General features: G+C 39.5%; 1 protein-coding gene across 4 annotated transcripts in view; it reads right to left on the reverse strand.

Moving 5' to 3' along the window:
• The window catches only part of arhgef7 (Rho guanine nucleotide exchange factor 7), a 98,997-nt gene that overhangs the window by 28,257 nt on the left and 50,783 nt on the right, over positions 1 to 19,957 (reverse strand). For all 4 annotated transcript variants that reach the window (XM_004911991.4, XM_012957889.3, XM_012957891.3 and 1 more), the window contains exons 9-11: positions 11,608 to 11,730; positions 1,897 to 2,035; positions 531 to 590 (exon numbers count right to left, since the gene is read on the reverse strand). In XM_004911991.4, the coding sequence (XP_004912048.1) occupies positions 531 to 590; positions 1,897 to 2,035; positions 11,608 to 11,730 (322 nt within the window). The remainder of the gene's footprint in view (positions 1 to 530; positions 591 to 1,896; positions 2,036 to 11,607; positions 11,731 to 19,957) is intronic.

Consider the following 19,957-nt stretch of genomic DNA (forward strand, 5'->3'; position numbering starts at 1 on the left):
CCTGATCTCGCAGGCTGATATCAGCAATCTAAGGCTGATGCCAGACGCAGGCACATGTAGCCAATATACGCATGAAAACACGAGACTTTGCATTATCTCGCGTTTTCATGCGGATATCGGCTACATGTGTCTGCACCCGAGCGTATCTCATTCATTTGGGTGCAGGCACAAGTAGCAGGCGTAGGGCTGTATTTTCGCCAAGCGTTTTTCCGCTTGCCGAAAATATCAGCCCTACGTCACGTCTGGCATCAGCCTTAACAGCACGGTTGCACTGTTTTTTTTAGTAGGACAAAAAATGCTGGATTAAAAAAAGCATACTAACAAACAAAAAAAGTACAAAACCTACTTGTGAAAAAGTAGTAATTAAGCATGAACTACACCCTGTGGTAGCCAGATGTATAAAAGGAAATATTTCAAGAACAAGTCCAGTGTACATCATATCACCAAAATAAAAATAAATGTAAACTAAACACATGGTATACATTCAAAGCCTGACTCTTTCCCTAAATATATAGATGATTTTATCTTACAGAGAGATTCTTAAATGCAGTCATAGACTTCTGGATATCTGGTCGATCTGGGTGATAGTCCTGAAACAAACAGGTACAAAAATAAACATCATACTTTTTTCTCAGACAAGCAGTAAAAAAGCATAAAGGGCCACAGCACCCTCAAATCTTCAGCACAAATGTTTGCTCAAAGCAGATAAATACTTACGCAAGAATACATGTATGGAATCTTTGTACAGGCTATAAGATAACCCAGGGAGTAGTGCTTGGTAAGAAGAGTTCAATTTACATCTTGTCAATGACCCCAATAATATAATGCCCCACCCCATAACCAACTGTCGACACCCCCACCTAGAGGGAACTATATTGCAATACAAAGAACAACATAGCTGCTGTGATTAATCAGACACAGTACTCCTCTAGCCAGTTTTATATTCTGCATTACTTCAGTCAATCAAGTAGAGTTTGATCAATCAAGTGGTTGGCCCTTAATAATTAGAAAGAAGGCAAACTGGAAGGACCATGGACTTTGTATATTCAAATTGCCTTTCTTTACCCACTAGGAAGGAAGTTGAAATGTTCTTGGTAAATACTGGTGTTTTACCTGTCACCCCAATAAAAATTAACAGATCAATACAAGTGCAGTCATTTCTCATATAAACAGAGAACAGATATGCCTGAACAGTGAGGCTCTAGTCATAGCCACTGAAGATTCACTGAATAAAATCAGTCTGACACTCTCTTTTCACATGGCACATACAGTAGTAAGGCCACAGAAATCAAAGATAAACTTACTTTTTTCCTTTAACTTGGCAATGGTATTGCGCCTCTAACTTTTCTATTTATGCAACAGTGAAGCAAAATGTGCAAAACTTAAAAGAGAAGTGTACTGACAATCAATTATGACGGTCCAGGGCAACTGCATTCTAGATTTGTTTGATTTATAAAAGGGAAGCCCACAATCAATAGTAGAGACCAATCAGATGAACATGAAAGTACAATTCTAACCATTTTTAGATTTATACTTTTTAAAATGTTATATATTTTATTGAAATTCAGTCAGCAGAAATCATTTCCTTAAATGTTTTATATATCAATCAGAGTAATGTTCCTTACAGTACCGTGATGCATTATGTTAATGCGCACTTTGGTGTTGGATTTATCCTAGAGGACATACTGCATCTAATACCTTTTTAGTGCAAGCTGCACAAAACAACACAGAATACTACAAACATGCCTGATATTAAATAATGTGATAAAGGAATATTTGCAGTGTGATCCACAAACAAAGCATTATTATTGCAAAAACACAATGAAAACAATTGTGCTTGTGTTTACAATATACAAGTCATTCTGATTGGCAAATAAAAGAAAATTCCTAAAATACCTCCATATGTCGTTCTAACTCTTTTAGCAGTGTTGGGTATTTGTCCAGACGCATAAATGGCTTACTAAGACCTGTTGTCAGTACAAGGATCCCTGGGCTGTTGGCACCTTTCATTTCCATGAATTCACCAAGTTCCTCACTATCAAAAGAATAATAATAAGAGAAGCAATCAGTGTGCATCATAACTACTGTTAACTGCATATAAAGTAGAACACTGTATGTATAAAGCATTAAGTAACTTTCTTAAAGAAGAGCACCAAAGAGAAGAAAAAACTTCTCCTGGAGTATGTTTCTGATGTATGGAGTGCACTCCTCAACTGGAATCTGAAAATGTCTTAGTCTGCTTCAACAATCTCCTTGTTTATTAGATTGACAATTGAGATAAATATGCAGTATATTATTATTAACATTTATTTATAAAGCACCAACATATTCCGCAGCGCTGTACAATAAGTGGGTTTCATACATTGGACATACAGAGTAACATATAAAGCAATCAATAACCGATACAAGAGGTGAAGAGAGCCCTGCCCAAAAGAGCTTACAATCTACAAGGAGAAAGGGTTGTGAGACGTGTGGCACAGGTTATTGCTTTTAGCAGCACACTGAGGTTATTTTAAACAAGATTAGGGTAAGCTTCTCTAAATAAATGCGTTTTTAGAGATCTCTTGAAGGCAGAGATATTGGGAGAAAGTCTGATTTGTGGGAGCAAATTCCAGAGAAGGGGGGCAGCCCTTGCAAAATCTTGAATGCGAGTGTGTGAGGAGGGAATGAGAGAGGAGTTGAGGAGCAGGTCAGTAGAGGAGCGCAACAAGCGGGTTGGATGGTACCTAGAGATAAGTTCAGAGATGTAGGTTGGGGCAGAGTTATGAACTGCTTTGTATGTGAGATTCATTAGTTTGAATTTTATCCTGGATGGTAGGGGAAGCCAGTGCAGGGCTTGGCAGAGTGGCATGGCAGAGGAGGAGCGGTTGGAGAGGTGTATGAGCCTGGCAGCAGTATTCATTATGGACTGGAGAGGGGACAGTCTTTGGAGGGGAAGGCCAATTAATAGGGAGTTACAGTAGTCCAGGCGAGTTATTATAAGAGAGTGAATAAGAATTTTGGCAGCATCTTGGGTGATAAATGATCGTATTTTGGAAATATTTCTTAGGTGAAAGTGACATGATTTGATAAGTGACTGGATATGAGGAGTGAAAGACAGGGCAGAGTCAAGGATAACCCCAAGGCTACGGGCCTGGAAAAATGGGGTGATGGTGGAATTGTTAACCTTTATAGATACCTCAGGAACAACGTGGGCATTGGATGGGGGAAAGAGAACCAATTCAGTCTTAGAGAGGTTTTAATTTAAGTTAACGTTGGGACATCCAAGTGGAGATAGCGGACAGGCAGGAAGAGACGCGAGTTAGAAGCTCTGGGTTGAGATCAGGAGAGGAAAGATAGATCTGAGTATAGTCAGCATAGAGGTGGTACTGAAAGCCAAAAGAATTGATTAATTTGCCAACTGAGGAGGTATAGAGAGAAAATAGTAAGGGGCTCAGGACAGAGCCTTGAGGAACCCCGACAGAAAGAGGCAATGGAGAAGATGATTCCCCATTGTAAAGGTGCCCATACACTATAAGATCCGCTCGCTTGGCGATGTAGCCAAGCGAGCGGATCTTCACCCGATATCCCCACCTACAGGTGGGCGATATCGGGTAGCAACGATCGGATTACATTTGAGGTTATGGGGCAGTCGGTTCGGGGACCGCATCAACGAGCCGATTCGGTCCCCAATCCAATTTCAGGCCAGATCTCGGTCGGCCAGGCCGCTCTGTTCTGCCCATACACGGGCTGATTAGCTGCCGAATCGGTCCAAGAGACCGATATCGGCACCTATAGTCGGCCCGTGTATGGGGGCCTTTAGAGACACTGAAGGATCGATCTGAGAGATAAGATGAAAACCAGGATAAGGCAGTGTCACGAAGGCCAAGAGAGGAGAGACTGGAGGAGAAGAGGGTGATCCACAGTGTCAAAAGCAGCAGAGAGATCGAGAAGTATTAGTAGCGAGTAGTGTTTTTTGGTATTAGCCGATAGGAGGTCATCTGTTAGTCTAAAACCACACTGTAGGGGATCCAGGAGGTTGTTGTCAGAGAGGAATAGTCGGTTGTAAACTAGGCGCTCGACCAGTTTGGAGATGAACAGGAGCAGAGAGATAGGTCGGAGGTTAGTAGGATTGGAGGGATCAAGGGAGGGTTTTTTCAGAATAGGGGTTACAAGTGCATGTTTTAGTTGGGATGGAAAGATTCCAGTAGAGAGCGAGAGATCGAATAGATGAGTTAAGGCTTTGATAAGACAGGGGTTGGCATTGCGTAAAAGTTTGGTAGGAATGGGATCAAGCGGGCAGGTAGTAAGGTGAGGGGAAGCCAAAAGTTTTGAGACTTCCTCTTCAGTCACTGGGGAGAAGGAGCCAAGAAGAGACTGGGTAGCATGTAGAGAGGGAGGGGAATGGTTATGGGTATTAAGTTGTGCAATGTCACTACGGATGGTGTCAATTTTATTTTTAAAGTGCTCTGCAATGGGTTGAGCAGTGACCGTAGCACACGGAGGAGGTGGAGAAGGGGACAGCAGAGTTAAAGGTAGAGAAGGTTTTTTAGAGAGGGAGTTAATGAGTGCAGTGAAGTAGGTTTGTTTAGCTTGGCAGAGGGTGATATTATAGGAGAGCAGAGCAGATTTGTAGCTGCAGAAATCTGATTCTGATCTTGATTTGCGCCAGTGGCACTCAAGTGTACGAGCAGTGTGCCAGGGTTGGAGTGGTTTGGGCCTCATGCATTTTGTCTTGGCAGGAGCAAGCTCATTAAGGGCAGTGGCGAGTGTGCTGTAGTAGACAGAGGTAGCCTGCTTAGGACAAGAGACAGTTAGGATGTTAGAATGAAGAAAGTCAAAGGAAGAAGAGAGGTGTGACGTGTTTAGGGATTGCAGGTCTCGGTGCATGTGCATGTTTGGGGGACAGCAGAGGGTGTAGAGGGAGTTAGCGAGAGTTATTGTGATCAGAGAGGGGGAAAAGGGGAGTTAGTGAAGTTTGAGATAGAACAACATTTCGTAAATATAAGATCCAGGGAGTTTCCATTGGAGTGAGAGGGGGAGGGGGAATCAAAGCACAGAGATAACCCAAAGGAGGATGTTAGTGAAAGGAGTTTAGAGACAGCAGGGGCATTAGGATTGTTAACAGGTAAGTCACCTAGTACAATGGATGGGGAATCAGAGGAAAGGAAGTAAGAAAGCCAAGCAGAAACGTTGCCACAGAATTGTAAGGTCGGTCCAGGAGGTCGGTATATGACCACAATGCGAAGCGAAGCAGGGGAGAGGAGCCTAATAGAGTGAACCTCAAATGAGGAAAATGAAAGAGAAGGTGGAGGGACTTTAAATGAATAGCGGGGGAGAGAAGGAGTCCTACCCCACCCCCCACCCTGTTTCCAGGTCTGAGAGTGTGAGTAAGGTGTAGCCTCCCAAAGGACAGAGCAGCAGGTGAGGCAATGTTAGAAGAGGAAAGCCAGGTCTCTGTTATTGCAAATAAGTTAAGCAATTTAGCGATGAAAAGGTCATCAAAATTATACACCCTCTGTAATTCAACATAATAACTGAAGATATTATTGTGAATGCTTTTTTACTTTAAACAGACTGTATTATAACTGTCAGGAAGCAAAATTATAATTTTAGGGATAAATGTACATCCATCAGCAAAACAATCATGCTGTTTTAGTGTAATGGCACACAGGATATCACTCGCAATACATCTTCGCTACCACGGGTGACAATGTCCTTTGTTTCCTTTCCACTGACTAAAATGTTATTTGCCGGTGGGGAAACATACGCATTGTGAAGCTGCAAAAAATAAAAAAAACACCAATACCCTAAAGAGACAAACCTATTACGCATTATAAAAATAGGCTTCATTAAAAGAAGAGCACTCCCATACTAGGCACAGATATGGGATCTTTCCGTAGTTTGGATCTCCATGATTTAAGTTTGCTAAAAAATAATTCAAACAGTAAATAAACCCAATAGGAGTGTTTTGCTTCCAATAAGGATTAATTATATCTTAGTTGGGATAAAGTACAAGGTACTGTTTTATTGTTACAGAGAAAAAGGAAATAATTTCTAAAAATTAGAATCATTTGTTTAAAATGGAGTCTATGGGAGATGATCTTTTCTTAATTCAGAACTTTCTGGATAATGGGTTTCTGGAAAATGGATCTTATACCTGTACTGCAATTTCCATTTCAGCAGCTCAGATATGTGGAAGATATTTAATGTTATTTTTATATTATCTTTATGCAGATACATACAACTTCAGTTTTCACCATCCCCAGCACATTTTGGTCAGGTGCATCAAGCTCTGGCCCAGGAGAATCTTAAAAATTACATCCCTATAAGCTTGTAACACAAAGCAGAATTACTAACTAATGGCTACTTACAGTCAGCTACAAGGGCAATATAAGACCAATTGCAAAATTGTTAATAACTGAGAATGGAAGAATGTTTTTAGACAAAACTATATAAAGGTGGCCATACACAAAGCAATTATGAAAGATCGTACCCATATAGGAATTTCTCTAAAAAGGTAAACCCTAACCATACTTCTGGAATTTTGAAATACAGGAGTCAATAAAAACTGAAGTTACAGGAGTACTACAGCAATACCATGCATACACCACAGGAATTAATACATGGTTTAACAAAAGAATCTGTTTAAAATTGTCTGAACTAATGCAGCAAATGACAGAAAAGGGGACATTTCTAGGTCCTTGGTGTTGACTTCTTCACGGTGACAGAAGCCCAGTTATCTCTGAAAAGGGGGCAACAAAATTATAAGGATTCTGTGTTCCCAGCTGTACAAAATAGGACAAAAGTTCTTTTATAAAACTGTTCTAATAGCTGTACGTGCTATGCAGTACATCTCTGCATTCGGCTGACAGGCATTGTAAGCAGTAGGACACACAATAAGCCCTAGCACAAAGACCCAACACAAGCTTTATTTATAAAGACCCCAACAACTACCCCATCAAACACAAGCAGAAGATTTGAGGTATCACCATAAAATAGGTTAAGAAATCACTAGTTAGCCAGTTTCTAGCAATCTAACAGCACACAAACCTATAAAACTATGACCATAAGGTGAGACAAAAGGCAGCATATATTAAGAGTGCCAATCAGACACTGCACAGATCATGCCTGTTGTGTAAATAAATTACTAAAGAAAGTTACTAAAGCTCCTATGCCAATGAAGGTTTATATGTATCATAGCAAACAATAATCACAAACCCACCCTAATTTATTTATTAGCATTGTAATATTAATGCTGTAGTGATAACTAGATATTTTTCTAATACAAAGGAGGTGAGTTGCTAAGACGTAAACTAAATTCAGTTTAGCACAACACAACAGTTTATATTCTGCCTTCTCCATCCTACCCTACTGTGCGTGTATGACCTTAGCCTAAGATGTAATCCAATTACATCTCTTTTAGACAGATGGCTCACTAGGAGAGCCGTTAGCAAAGAGGTAGGAGCAATGGCTAACTCAGAAAGAAGACTACTTTATAGAAAATGCTGGTATGACTCACACTTCTGATGTTGATCTCTGTTTGTAATAAATAGAGCAGGAGCTTTCAGCACTGACAGGTCTCAGGACGGCACACAGGCACCGCATTGTACGATCTGCTCAAAGTCGCTATGCTGCTGTACACTTGCTGGATGGGTTTTTGTGTCCTTAGAACTAGAAGGCTGGGACTCCTTTCTCTGGGCTGCTGATGGTAGAATGACATCACCCCTTGTGCATAAAAGCCAGCTCAGGGGAGGCAGTGAGCGGGACAGACAAAGAGCTCCTTACTCGGTTATCCATGCTCCAGTTGTCAGGGATGAATCAAGCTTTGACTTGATACACTTACCTTAAGATAATGGCATGCAGTGCAAACATGCATTATCACTTTCAGCAGCTGAGCCCAATAAAGATAATTTGGTTTAGGATTTCTATTAACTACCAATTTACAAGAAAAAAAATGACCTCCCTCATCTCAGCTACAAGAGGCCTTTACTAGTTGAGATCCACTATCACTGTGCACAAGGAATGCACTTTATTTCCGTTTTATAGCTCATGCTTTGTCTCCACAGTTAAAACAAAATAAATTAATACATGAAGTTCCCACTTTGTCAAAAACTTTGCAGGGTGCTACAAATTTGTAGGCATTCTCACCATTTTCCCTACTCTTATATTTTTATTACTGATAATATAAATTCCACCAGGTATGAGCAGGTGAATTTTCAAACACATTGCTAAATTTTTCATTTCTTTGATGGGAAACAAAGTTACTGGTTGTAGCAAGGGTGTGATTAGTTGCTTCTCGCTCACTTGCCACAACAGTAAATAGATTAAAAAAAAAAAACAGCAGCACAACAGCTTTAGCTAGTATGCGTTAGTTACATGGTAAAAGCAAAATATAAGCACTTAGGCTTATGTCCCACGGAGCAAGTTAGTCGCCTGCGATAGATCTCTGCTAGCACGGGTAGCAGAAAAAAACATTACCAGCCGCATGGATCTTACATTTTTGATTTTCAATTTGATCTGTGCAGCTCTGCATGTTTATTAGCAACAGGTGCCATGGACAAGATCAAAAGTAAATAAATTATTTTCAATTTATAGTTAATGGCCCTTTAATTATTTTTAGTAATTCAAACCATAAAATGTGTTTGTGCTTGGCCACTGAAAGGTTGTACAAGTTCAACCCCCTTTCCAAAGAAATTGGGACACGCTGTAATAAACAAAACAGAATGCAAGGATTTGAAAACATTTATTAGGTAGCATTTTTCAGTTTGAACATTTGGTCTGTTGTCTTTGCTGCAATCGAATATTGGTTGCATCCTATTCTTATTTTACATAGTGTCTCAACCTTTTAAGAAAATAGGTTGTATGAAACCCGTTATCTGAAAAACTCATGTCAAGATTGCTCAAGGGCTCAGTAGACTTTAGTGTATGAGTAAGAATAAGTGAATTTCAAGATATTGTCTTTTTTCCGCAGTTTCAACACACACCATCCACAGTGTGATAACAACTGTACAATGAGATTTAGGAACAACACAGAAACTGCAATACTTCAGTCTGCAATATATCTATTATTGGTGCATATCACAACATGTTTCGGGAACTTGTCCATTTTTCAAGTGAAAAAAGGGACAAGTTCCCGAAACATGTCAGTCGTGATATGCACCAATAAAAGGTGAACTGCAGACTGAAGTACTGCGGTTTCTACATTGTTTCTAAATCTCGTTACTTCGACTTCAGTGTATAACACAGACATAAATATTTGAACACAACCCAGCCCTCAAATGCAGCATTAGAAATAATTGTCCCTTTGCATGTAAACAGTTGTACACCAATGATTAAAGTACAAATCTCTAAACACTTAAAAAAATACACACCCACAGATAATTTCCTGTATTAAGCTATAAGATTTTTAGATCCTTCGTAATTGCCTAATAGTCTAGGCTTTTTATTTGGGGGCTTAGGTGCTTAGTTAGAAAATTCACTGACCACTCATACATTGCAAATGACACAACAAACAAAATCTGCCCCTTATTATCATTTAGTGAGTGGGGTGGAATAATAAAACAAAATGGGTTAAATATGCCACAGAATAGGAGGGGGAAGTATATTAAACTGCATGCTGCTTCCTTTGAACACAGAGAAAAACATGCTGCTAATTCCCCTATGCAATGTAAATGCATCCCAAGATACAGAATAGCTGGACTGTTCTTGTCACCCACAGGAATTCCAACATTATCTTGGTAAGCAGGCCCTACACCTTCACAGGGCTATTGTTAACTTAGTGCTAGGAAACATGCTCTTGACAGTGGAACTTTCTGCTGAGCAATGACTTCTCCACACATACGATATATGCTTTTTCTTTGTCTAGTGCTCAAACACTGGTGGGAAAACTTATAAACACTGTGCAAGTAAAACATTATTTAGTATTTCACAAACAAAACCCAACCCAACACTTGCCTTTTCTGATAAATTGCTAACTGCTGGCAAAGTAAGGGAAATACTTCTTCAGAATAGGCCAGTTAGTCAAGCACTGGACCAAAACACACTGAGCAATAACGACCAAAACACACAGAGCAATAATATTGTTAGCACCATGATATCATATATTTTATAACTAATAATCTATTTATCTGTTATTAATCCGCCCCTGCTGTGTGGTTTTTTTTTTTTCATTTACCTTTTTTTGTGTCTGGAACTAAAGTTGTGGCAATTGTTTCATTCTCATCAAGGATTTATAAAGTGGCAACATAACACAAGAGCCGAAATTGAAATTACACTCAAAAAAAAAAAGAAATGGTGGTCATTTATCATTGGAGCAGGCCATGCTATGGGGGCAGAAAGAGGCAAAATACTGCCTGTTCTCTCTGGCCTCTATCATGCAAGAGTGTAAGTAACTTAGTCTTGGCCAGCATTTGGAAGCTGTGCCAGTCAGGATCAGGTCTGCCGAGCTCTTCTCTGCTGAATGATTTCATTTAGTATTGTAAAAAAAACCCTATCCATTCAGCTGAGAGGACACAGTATAACAGCCTGATGATGATACAGATTCCCAGAGTAAGCAACTCATTATAATGAAAACACACTTTTATAAATAATATTAAGCTGTTGTTGTCCATTTGCATCCCCAATAACAACTATATAGGGTGCACCAGGAGGCTGCAGTTTTAATCCATTAAGAACTGTTGGGTTGCTTCAGTCTGTAATAGGCACCTGTCTGTTTCTGAATAACAGCATCTCTAAAACAGCAATATGCAGCAATAAGAATAAAGAAAAAGTGAAGGTTGCGTAACTGGTGCAGATAAGAAAGCCAGAAGTCAGGAAGCCATGTTTTATGATGAAATCTACTTGTTTACTCGTCTTACTTTGTAATAATTGTAAAAATATGCACAAATGTAATACATTCTCAGAAAAACAATGTATGGGACCTAAAACAATCAACTTCTATCAACTGCAAAGAGACTAACACTTTCTTCATGCACTAAAGCATGGCAAGAGGCAGCCCCAAGCTGAGAATCATCAATGGAAAGTGAGGGTGTGTGTGTGTAGAGTGCAAATTTGGAATTGACTAGATTATGATGACCCAGGATGCTAGGAGTTGTTTCTCAGCAACAGCCGGCAAGTCACCGGTTACAGATATCCGGTTACAAAAAACCTCTTAAATATTCTGCCTTAAAACAATTTTTATTAGGTAAACAAAAGGACAAAACTATAAATGGGCAGAGCTAATTTCAGTAAGAGGTAAGTATGCATTATTTAGTAATATTGCGTAGAACAATGCTAACCTGTAAGTCAACTTGGTTTCATTTTTATGCTCACTTGCAAAACATATAATGCTAAGTACAATGGAATAAGGAATAGCAAAAATCTTTCCAAGTCCAGTATTCCAGTTCAGCTACCTCATTCAAGCAGGCTATCACTCCTGTGCTCCTGTTGTAGCACTAATTGCATGTAGTGCTTTGCCCAAAACATGTAGTGGAACACACTATTAAACACTATTTGCAGCAAAGCCCTGCAGTGTCAGGTGTCCTCCATTACCTTATATGATGTCTACATGGAATAAGGAATAGCATGGGCAGGTGAGTGAATGTCTGTGGCTCTGACACCTTACACAGCATTAGGAAGAACACCTACCTGTGTTGTGTGAGGACATTAACTGCGGAAGGATGATTGGCACAATAGGCAATGTACAGACTCTTCATTTGTGGCATCAGACTCATAAAACATCCCCCAACCCTCTGTTGCCCTTCTGGTAACCTAGAACATAAAAACAATGAAAGTCAAGAAGAAAGGTTTGATCACTGTAATAAGTGTCCCACTCAGGGCTGCATTTAGAGTTAACCTGACCTGTCATAATATCACAGTGGGTGAGAAGTGTTAAAGGTGGTTATTTCTATATTTAAATCAAACCAAAAATATTGTTTGTTAACAAGCGTTTTATGGCAGTTTTGAATTTATTGCATTTTTTTAATATCGTTGCTGTTATACGGCAACTTTTTTTTTATCTTTTCTTTTTTGTTAAGGACAGTGGGGTAGGAATTACAAAACATTAACTCCCAATGCCATCTCGGCTGAGGTAAGGGCAAAAGTCACTACTCTAGGCTGTGTGGCCAAGTATTTAGGCGCAATCTATCAGTCAGATGATTGTCAACCCCAAAGACAAAGCACTGGGCATTGCTTACCAAAGTCATTGTCAGTGAGTGTCTGACATCAGAGGGCATATTTGGAATTTTACTTTCAAGCCCAGGCCTAAGAGTGAACACATGTTAAAGGGAACTGTATTACAGTTTAGCAAAAGTTATTGTACAGTACAGAGAATTGTACAGTCAAATGCTGTAGGGAAGTATTTAGAAGGATCAAACAAAAAAAAGTATTTTAAAGTATTTAAAATATAACATTTGTTGCCCTATAAAAAAAAAACTAATGATTAGTGACAAAGTATAACTCAGTGACAAACTTTTCAGCGGGGAAAAGAATGGTTACTATAGATAATGTGCAATGTGCAGACAAAGCATGAAAATTCTGGCTATGAGACCAGTGCTTGATCCTTAGCATCAAAATGAATGTGCATTTATTCCCTTTTATATATTTGAGACAGACAGACAGCAATTAAGTAGGACTGGACTGAAGATGCCATGCACAATGTATCTATTCATCCACTGAGGAATTATATCACCTCTATTTCTGAATATATATCAGGTTATGGAACACACAAGTATTTTATCCTTTACTTAAAGGGGTTGTTCACCTTTAAATGACCTTTTAGTATGATGTTGTTATTTTGTGATTGGTCTTTTTTTTTTATTTATTCAACTTTTATTTTGTGGTATCAAGTATGAGCATTTACATTTTCACAGACATATAAAGGTACTTTATCCATTTTGTTTTGAATTCTTATACATTTGTTACATAAATTGTGACATTGTGCTTAACATTTACTTAAGTACACTTATATAAAGTTGTATCTTTAGTTTGTTTTGCATGGTTATTACCATCGAAATAAAGAAAAGAAGAAAAAAAAAAAAAAAAAGAAGACAAAGAAAAGGAAACTTATCAACATTTAGGGGCTGATTTACTAAGACACGAATTCGAATTGGAAAAATTCCGATTGGAAAACGAACATTTTGTGACTTTTTCGTATTTTTTTCGTCGCCTTTACGACTTTTCGGAAATTGTCGTGACTTTTTCGTAACCATTACAACTTGCGCGAAAAGTCGCGACTTTTTTGTAGCCATTACGATTCGCTCGTATCTTGTCGCGACTTTTTCGTATTGAACGCTCGTAAGCGGTGGCCGAAACTTTCAGACTTAGCATGATTTTAGAAACCTCCACCCATAAGACTCAATGGCACCCTGCAGCTCCAACCTGGCCCAAGGAAAGTCACCATACTGAAGCTTGAATGAATCCGAATCTTTCGTACTCAGCGCGAAAGCTTGCGAAACATTCGGAATGGCTACGAAAAAGTCGCGAAAAATTGCAAAATACCGATCATTACGAAAGAAAACGCATTCGGACGCATTCGGCCCGTTCGTGGGTTAGTAAATGTGCCCCTTAGCATAGGTAACATAATATTCGCCCTTTCTCGCTCAAAGTGTTACAGTTTTGTACGATTTACTGTCTTTTCTCTATTTTTCCCTTCCTTAGGTATCTACTTCCAAGTTATTGTGGATCCTGGTAAGTGCCTATATTTTTACTATATAATTCCCTCTTTTTTTGCCATATAAGTTTATGGATGTCGTTTTCCTTTTTTGTTTTTTAGTCCCCTACCTTAGGTTGGGGTCTTAGGGTCCCCTATCCTCCACTTTTCCCAATACATTCCTTCCAGGGGAGCCATATTGCTGTGAATTCTAAGTATTTATTATGAATGGATGATGTTAGGTCTTCCATCAGGCATATTTCATTTATTATTTGGTACCATCTCACTATTGTTGGGGGGGTTCTCTTTTCTCCAAATTCATTGGAATAAGGGCTTTCGCTGCTAGTAGTAGTTGAAGTAATAGGTATTTTTTAGAGTTTTCTTTTGGTTCGTACTTGTGGAAAAGAATTAGTGCTTGCATATCTAGCGATACTGGTTCATTGATTATTTCTGCGCATTTCTCCTTTATTTGGGTCCAGTAGTCTTGTATGTTTGGGCAAGTATACCATATATGTGTTAGGTTCCCTGTGCCCATATCGCATCTCCAGCATGTGTCTGTCGCTTATACCTTAAATTTATAGAGCAAAGCTGGTGTCCTATACCATATGGATGTAATTGGTCTTTTTTATGGATCCAGTTATTTAGCTTTTTGTTCAGCAGCGCTCTAATTTGGCATTTTAGCAGCTATCTAGTTGCTACAGTCTTATTTTCCCTAGCAACCAGGCAGTGGTTTAAATAAAAGACTAGAATACATACAGGAGGGGGACTAAACAGAAAAATAATTAATAAAAAGTAACAATAACATTGTAGCCTCACAAAGCAAGAGTTTTGAAAGCTCAAAAAAGGGTAGAAGGGGAAGGCAAATAATTAAAAAAAACTATAAAGAATAAATAATGAAGACCAATTTCAAAGTTGCTAGGAATAAGACATTCTATAACATACTAAGGGAAAAGACACACAGAGCTACTTAGTCGTAGCTACTTGTAACGGCTACTAAATGCCAGAAAATACCCTGTCATAGACAATACTGAGAATTGCCTCTGCTAAAACACACTTAGAGACAATTATCAATAAATGATTAGCATTGTCTATTTTTGTAGCCCATTTGTAGAAAATGAGTTCAGTGCATTTTTTATTAGCTAAACAGGGCAAACACTGTGATTGAAGCTACTCCATATTTCATAATTGCAAGGTACATAATTAGATTACCAATATACAACCTCCTTCCTCCCTCCTTTGTTGTAAGAAGGAGTTCATTATGCAGGGGGTTTATCTGTGCAGTAATACAAGTCTTGTACTATTTCTTACTGCTGCCTATACCATGAAAATAGTACATCTCAATTTGTTTTCAGCGCATAAATGAGTCCTCAAGTTCACAATTTAACTTAACCAACTGATTCAAAGTTAATTGGAGCTAAAGTGGATCAAAACCACTCCTAATGCTGCTTTTACCTTTGAAGGCTGCAGCACTCATGGCAGAAGTGATGCCAAATGAAAAATCAACCTTGGGGTTTGATTCAAATTGTGTCGCATGGAATGTCTGAAAGCTACTACAACCTGTAACATAGTAACATAGTAACATAGTAAGTTGGGTTGAATAAAGACATACGTCCATCAAGTTCAACCATAATGCCTATACCTAACCTGCCTAACTACAAGTTGATCCAGAGGAAGGCAAAAAACCCCATCTGAAACCTCTCTAATTTGCCTCAGAGGGGAAAAAATTCCTTCCTGACTCCAAGATGGCAATCGGACCAGTCCCTGGATCAACTTGTACTAAGAGCTATCTCCCATAACCGTGTATTCCCTCACTTGCTAAGAATCCATCCAGCCCCTTCTTAAAGCTATATAATGTATCAGCCAGTACGACTGATTCGGGGAGGGAATTCCACAACTTCACAGCTCTCACTGTAAAAAATCCTTTCCGAATATTTAAATGGAACCTCCCTTCTTCTAAACGGAGTGGGTGCCCTCGTGTCCGTTGGAAGGACCTACTGGTAAATAAAACATTAGAAAGGTTATTATATGATCCCTTTATATATTTATACATAGTTATCATGTCACCTCTTAAGCGCCTCTTCTCCAGTGTAAACAGACCCAACTTGGCCAGTCTTTCTTCATAACTGAGACTTTCCATACCCTTTACCAGCTTAGTTGCCCTTCTCTGGACCCTCTCTAACTCAATAATGTCCCGTTTGAGCACTGGAGACCAAAACTGAACAGCATATTCTAGATGGGGCCTTACCAGCGCTCTGTAAAGGGGAAGAATAACCCCCTCCTCCCGTGAATCTATACCCCTTTTAATACAGCTCAAAACCTTGTTTGCCCTTGCAGCTGCTGCCTGGCATTGCTTGCTACAGCCAAGTTTATTATCTACAAGGACTCCAAGGTCCTTCTCCATTATGGATTTGCCAAGTGCAGTCCCATTAAGGGTATACGGGGCTTGCATATTTTTACATCCCAGGTGCATGACCTTACATTTATCCACATTAAATCTCATCTGCCACTTAGCTGCCCAGATTGCCAGTTGGTCAAGATCCTGCTGCAGGGATGTCACATCCTGGATAGAATTGACTGGTCTGCAGAGTTTTGTGTCATCTGCAAACACTGATACATTACTCATAATACCCTCCCCTAAGTCATTTATGAACAAATTAAACAAAAGTGGACCCAGTACAGAACCCTGAGGGACCCCACTGAGAACCTTACTCCAAGTAGAGAATGTGCCATTAACAACCACCCTATGTACCCGATCCTGTAGCCAGTTTTCTATCCATGTGCAAACGACTTCACTAAGACCAATAGACCTTAGCTTAGAAAGCAGTCGTTTGTGGGGAACGGTATCAAATGCTTTGGCAAAATCCAAATAGATTATATCTACTGCATCCCCACTGTCCAGCTTCTTACTTACCTCATCATAAAAAGCAATTAAATTAGTCTGACATGACCTGTCCTTCATAAAGCCATGCTGATTACTGCTCATAATGCCATTCTCCACTACATAATTTTGAATGTGATCCCTTAACAAGCCTTCAAATAACTTGCCCACCACGGATGTCAAACTTACAGGCCTATAATTGCCAGGCTGAGATCTTACTCCCTTTTTAAATATGGGAATGACATTCGCCTTCTTCCAATCCCTAGGTACCATACCTGATGAAAGAGAGTCTGAGAATATCAGAAACAAGGGCCACTGCAATTCTGCCCCTAGCTCTCTCAGTACCCGAGGGTGTATTCCATCTGGCCCCGGTGCCTTGTTTACATTTATCGTGTGTAACCCTTTAAGCACCATATCCTGTGCCAACCACTGTATAGTTGGAGCTGAGGCAACAGTGAAGCTATTGGGTGGGACTTGGCCCACTGGCTCCTCTACTGTATACACAGAAGAAAAGAACTGGTTAAGCACATCTGCCTTTTCTGTATCCGCTGTAACCATATTGTTACTATAACTCAATGGGGCCACACCCTCAACCTGCATCTTTTTACTATTAATATACTTAAAAAACTTTTTGGGGTTAGTCTTGGCCTCGGCCGCGATGCGCTCCTCATTTTCTATCTTTGCCTTCCGGATTGCTGTTTTACAACACTTATTATAGTGTTTATATTCATTAAACGCAGCTACTGTCCCCTCTGACTTATATTTCTTAAAAGCTTTCCTTTTTCTCCCTATTAACTTCTTTACCTCAGAGTTAAGCCACATAGGGTGATTCTTAACACTTCTACTTTTTCTTATTAATGGAATGAATTGAGAACAGTAATGATTTAATATCATTTTAAATGACAACCATTTCTGCTCTGTGTTTTTATCAGAAAACATAATGCCCCAATCTATGCCCTGAAGCGCTGCCCTTAAGGAGCTAAAATTTGCCTTCCTAAAATTCAGTGTCTTTGTTGCCCCCGTGTAAATTTGTTTCCTGCACCAAACATCAAATGAAATAACATTATGGTCACTATTACCCAGGGGTTCAACCACTTGCACATTTGCTATACGTTCTGGGTCATTAGAGATCACTAGATCTAGTATAGCATGGTTCCTGGTTGGCTCCTCAACAACCTGTGACATAAAGTTGTCATGCAGCAAGTTTATAAACTTGTTCCCATTTACTGTCCTGGCAGTACTATTGCCCCAGTCAATATCAGGGTAATTAAAATCCCCCATTATTATCACTTGCCCCAAACTAGCAGCCTTTTCTATTTGCAACAGGAGCTGGGCCTCCTCCTCTTCGCTTACATTAGGGGGTCTATAGCATACCCCTACAATTAGTTTGGTAGATTCTTTACTATCTGTGAGAAGCTCAACCCATAAGGATTCAGCTCCCTCTGTTCCCCCCATAACTTCCTCCTTAATATTTGCTTTTAAGTCGTGCTTAATGAACAGACACACTCCTCCTCCTTTTCTATTGCCCCTGTCCCTCCGAAACAATGTATACCCCCCAATATTGACTGCCCAGTCATGAGACTCATTCAACCAAGTTTCAGCAACACCAATGGTGTGTTCCTTCAGTGGTTTTATGTGCAGCTACTAAGCACTGCTTGTCACAATTATTGTGGAATTTCATGGTCAGGTCATGGGTAATATGATTACACTCACAGCAGAGTTCCTAGTTCTACTCCTAAACACATAAGCTTCCTTCTCTTCTCCTACAGTGCAAACAAATAATTATGCACAAGTTGCCTAGAAAATGAAAAATGCAGTGCAAATTATATAGCATATGTTTACATTTGACTCTCTATTACTGTTATTGCTGTTGAGTGTACAAATGGAACAGACTATAAATAGCAACTGAATAACAAATGCACAAAAATACATAAAAAGGCCTGCTTTTGAGATTTCTATGCATATATGTAATTATGTACATTTATCTTCAGACTAATGGAGTCAACTAGTTCAATCTCTGAGGACCAGGTTAGTGATGGTTAAAGAGATGTTGTGATCCATATCTGTTAAAAACAAACATAACTCCCCATAACAAAGTTAAATAAATAAATAAATAACCAGTTTAAAAACTGTTTTGCTTTGCTGAGAAGTTGGTTGATGCATTTGATTTGCAGCTTCCTTACACACAGAATTTCAGATGCAGTGAGTGGTTAGTTAGACAGTGCATGCTACTGCAGGCATGGTTTGCAATCAGTAGCACTCTACTAAAGAGGGGCCAGTGGTCCCATCTTCTATCCATCCTCTTACATTAGCATAATTCAGACATGCAAGTTAGGGAATGGCAGAGGGCAAAGGCTGCAATAGGGCCCTGCCTTTACTGTCCAGCAGAGATGCTGAATGCTGCCTGAATGAGGGACACTATCTTTTATTCCTTAGCAGTCTTGCATGTATGCCTGGGTGGATTTGGAAAAATGACCCTTTATATGAGGTCATAAGAAATATAACGCACTACATTTTTAATAGTTAACATAGTGCAAATTTAATTTTAACGTGGACTGGCAGCCTACATGGGACCAGGGCTGGCCTTGGGCCGATTGGACCTATTACCCGCAGTTGGGCCCCGAACCCTGGACATGAAGTCACAGGAAAGCACTTTTTTTTTTTTTTTTTTTCAAAGCAAATTAGTTAACAGAGATCGTCATTTGTATTGTCTAAGTTTGGAGCTGGAGTGCTTACTGGGATGAACACTGCAGACAAAATTTTGCATATGCAGAACTACTACTATAAAGAACAATTACTTTGCCCAGTGTCTATAAATCTATACCCTTACTATATTGCTTATCCTGCTTAACCTCTTTTATGTGTTGCTAAATAACATCCCCATAGCCCCTTCCATCTGATTTCCTGTGTGACTGATAACATATTCTGCTATCAGAAGACAGCTCAAAAGGGCTGAAAACAAACTGCTAACATTTCAGGCTCACAAAACAAACAGTACTGTGCTGCAGCAATAATGCCCTTCTGTAAAGTTCACAAAACACCACAAGGTGGAGCTGCTTACTGGGTTTGCTATTACCGGTAGATGCAAATACATATTCAGAATGTTTGTTGTCTTATTAGCAGAAAATCACACCAGCCCAGGGTACATGCAGGTGAGCAATCCTCTTCCTTTCTTCTGCTTTTGCGGAGATCCTGGGGGGCCCATTAATGAGCAGTAGAGTCTGCTGCTTTTTTAGTGGCAAATGCACGGCCGGCACAAAGAAAAAAGACATAAGAGGTTTGTTTGCCTGCATGTGCCCTGGGCTGGTGCGTTTTTTTGCTAACAGGAGCACCAGCCTCTGAATGCAATCGCTGGGGGGGTGCCTAACATTTTGGCGCACCCCAGTGATTCGACCTTTCCTTCTCTTCAAATAACCCCAATAGGATTTTTTGCCTCCAATAAAGGCAAAATAATAAGGTTTAAATTTGAA

The sequence above is a fragment of the Xenopus tropicalis genome, chromosome 2 (genome assembly GCF_000004195.4).
Source record: "Xenopus tropicalis strain Nigerian chromosome 2, UCB_Xtro_10.0, whole genome shotgun sequence".
NCBI classification, from domain to species: domain Eukaryota; kingdom Metazoa; phylum Chordata; class Amphibia; order Anura; family Pipidae; genus Xenopus; species Xenopus tropicalis.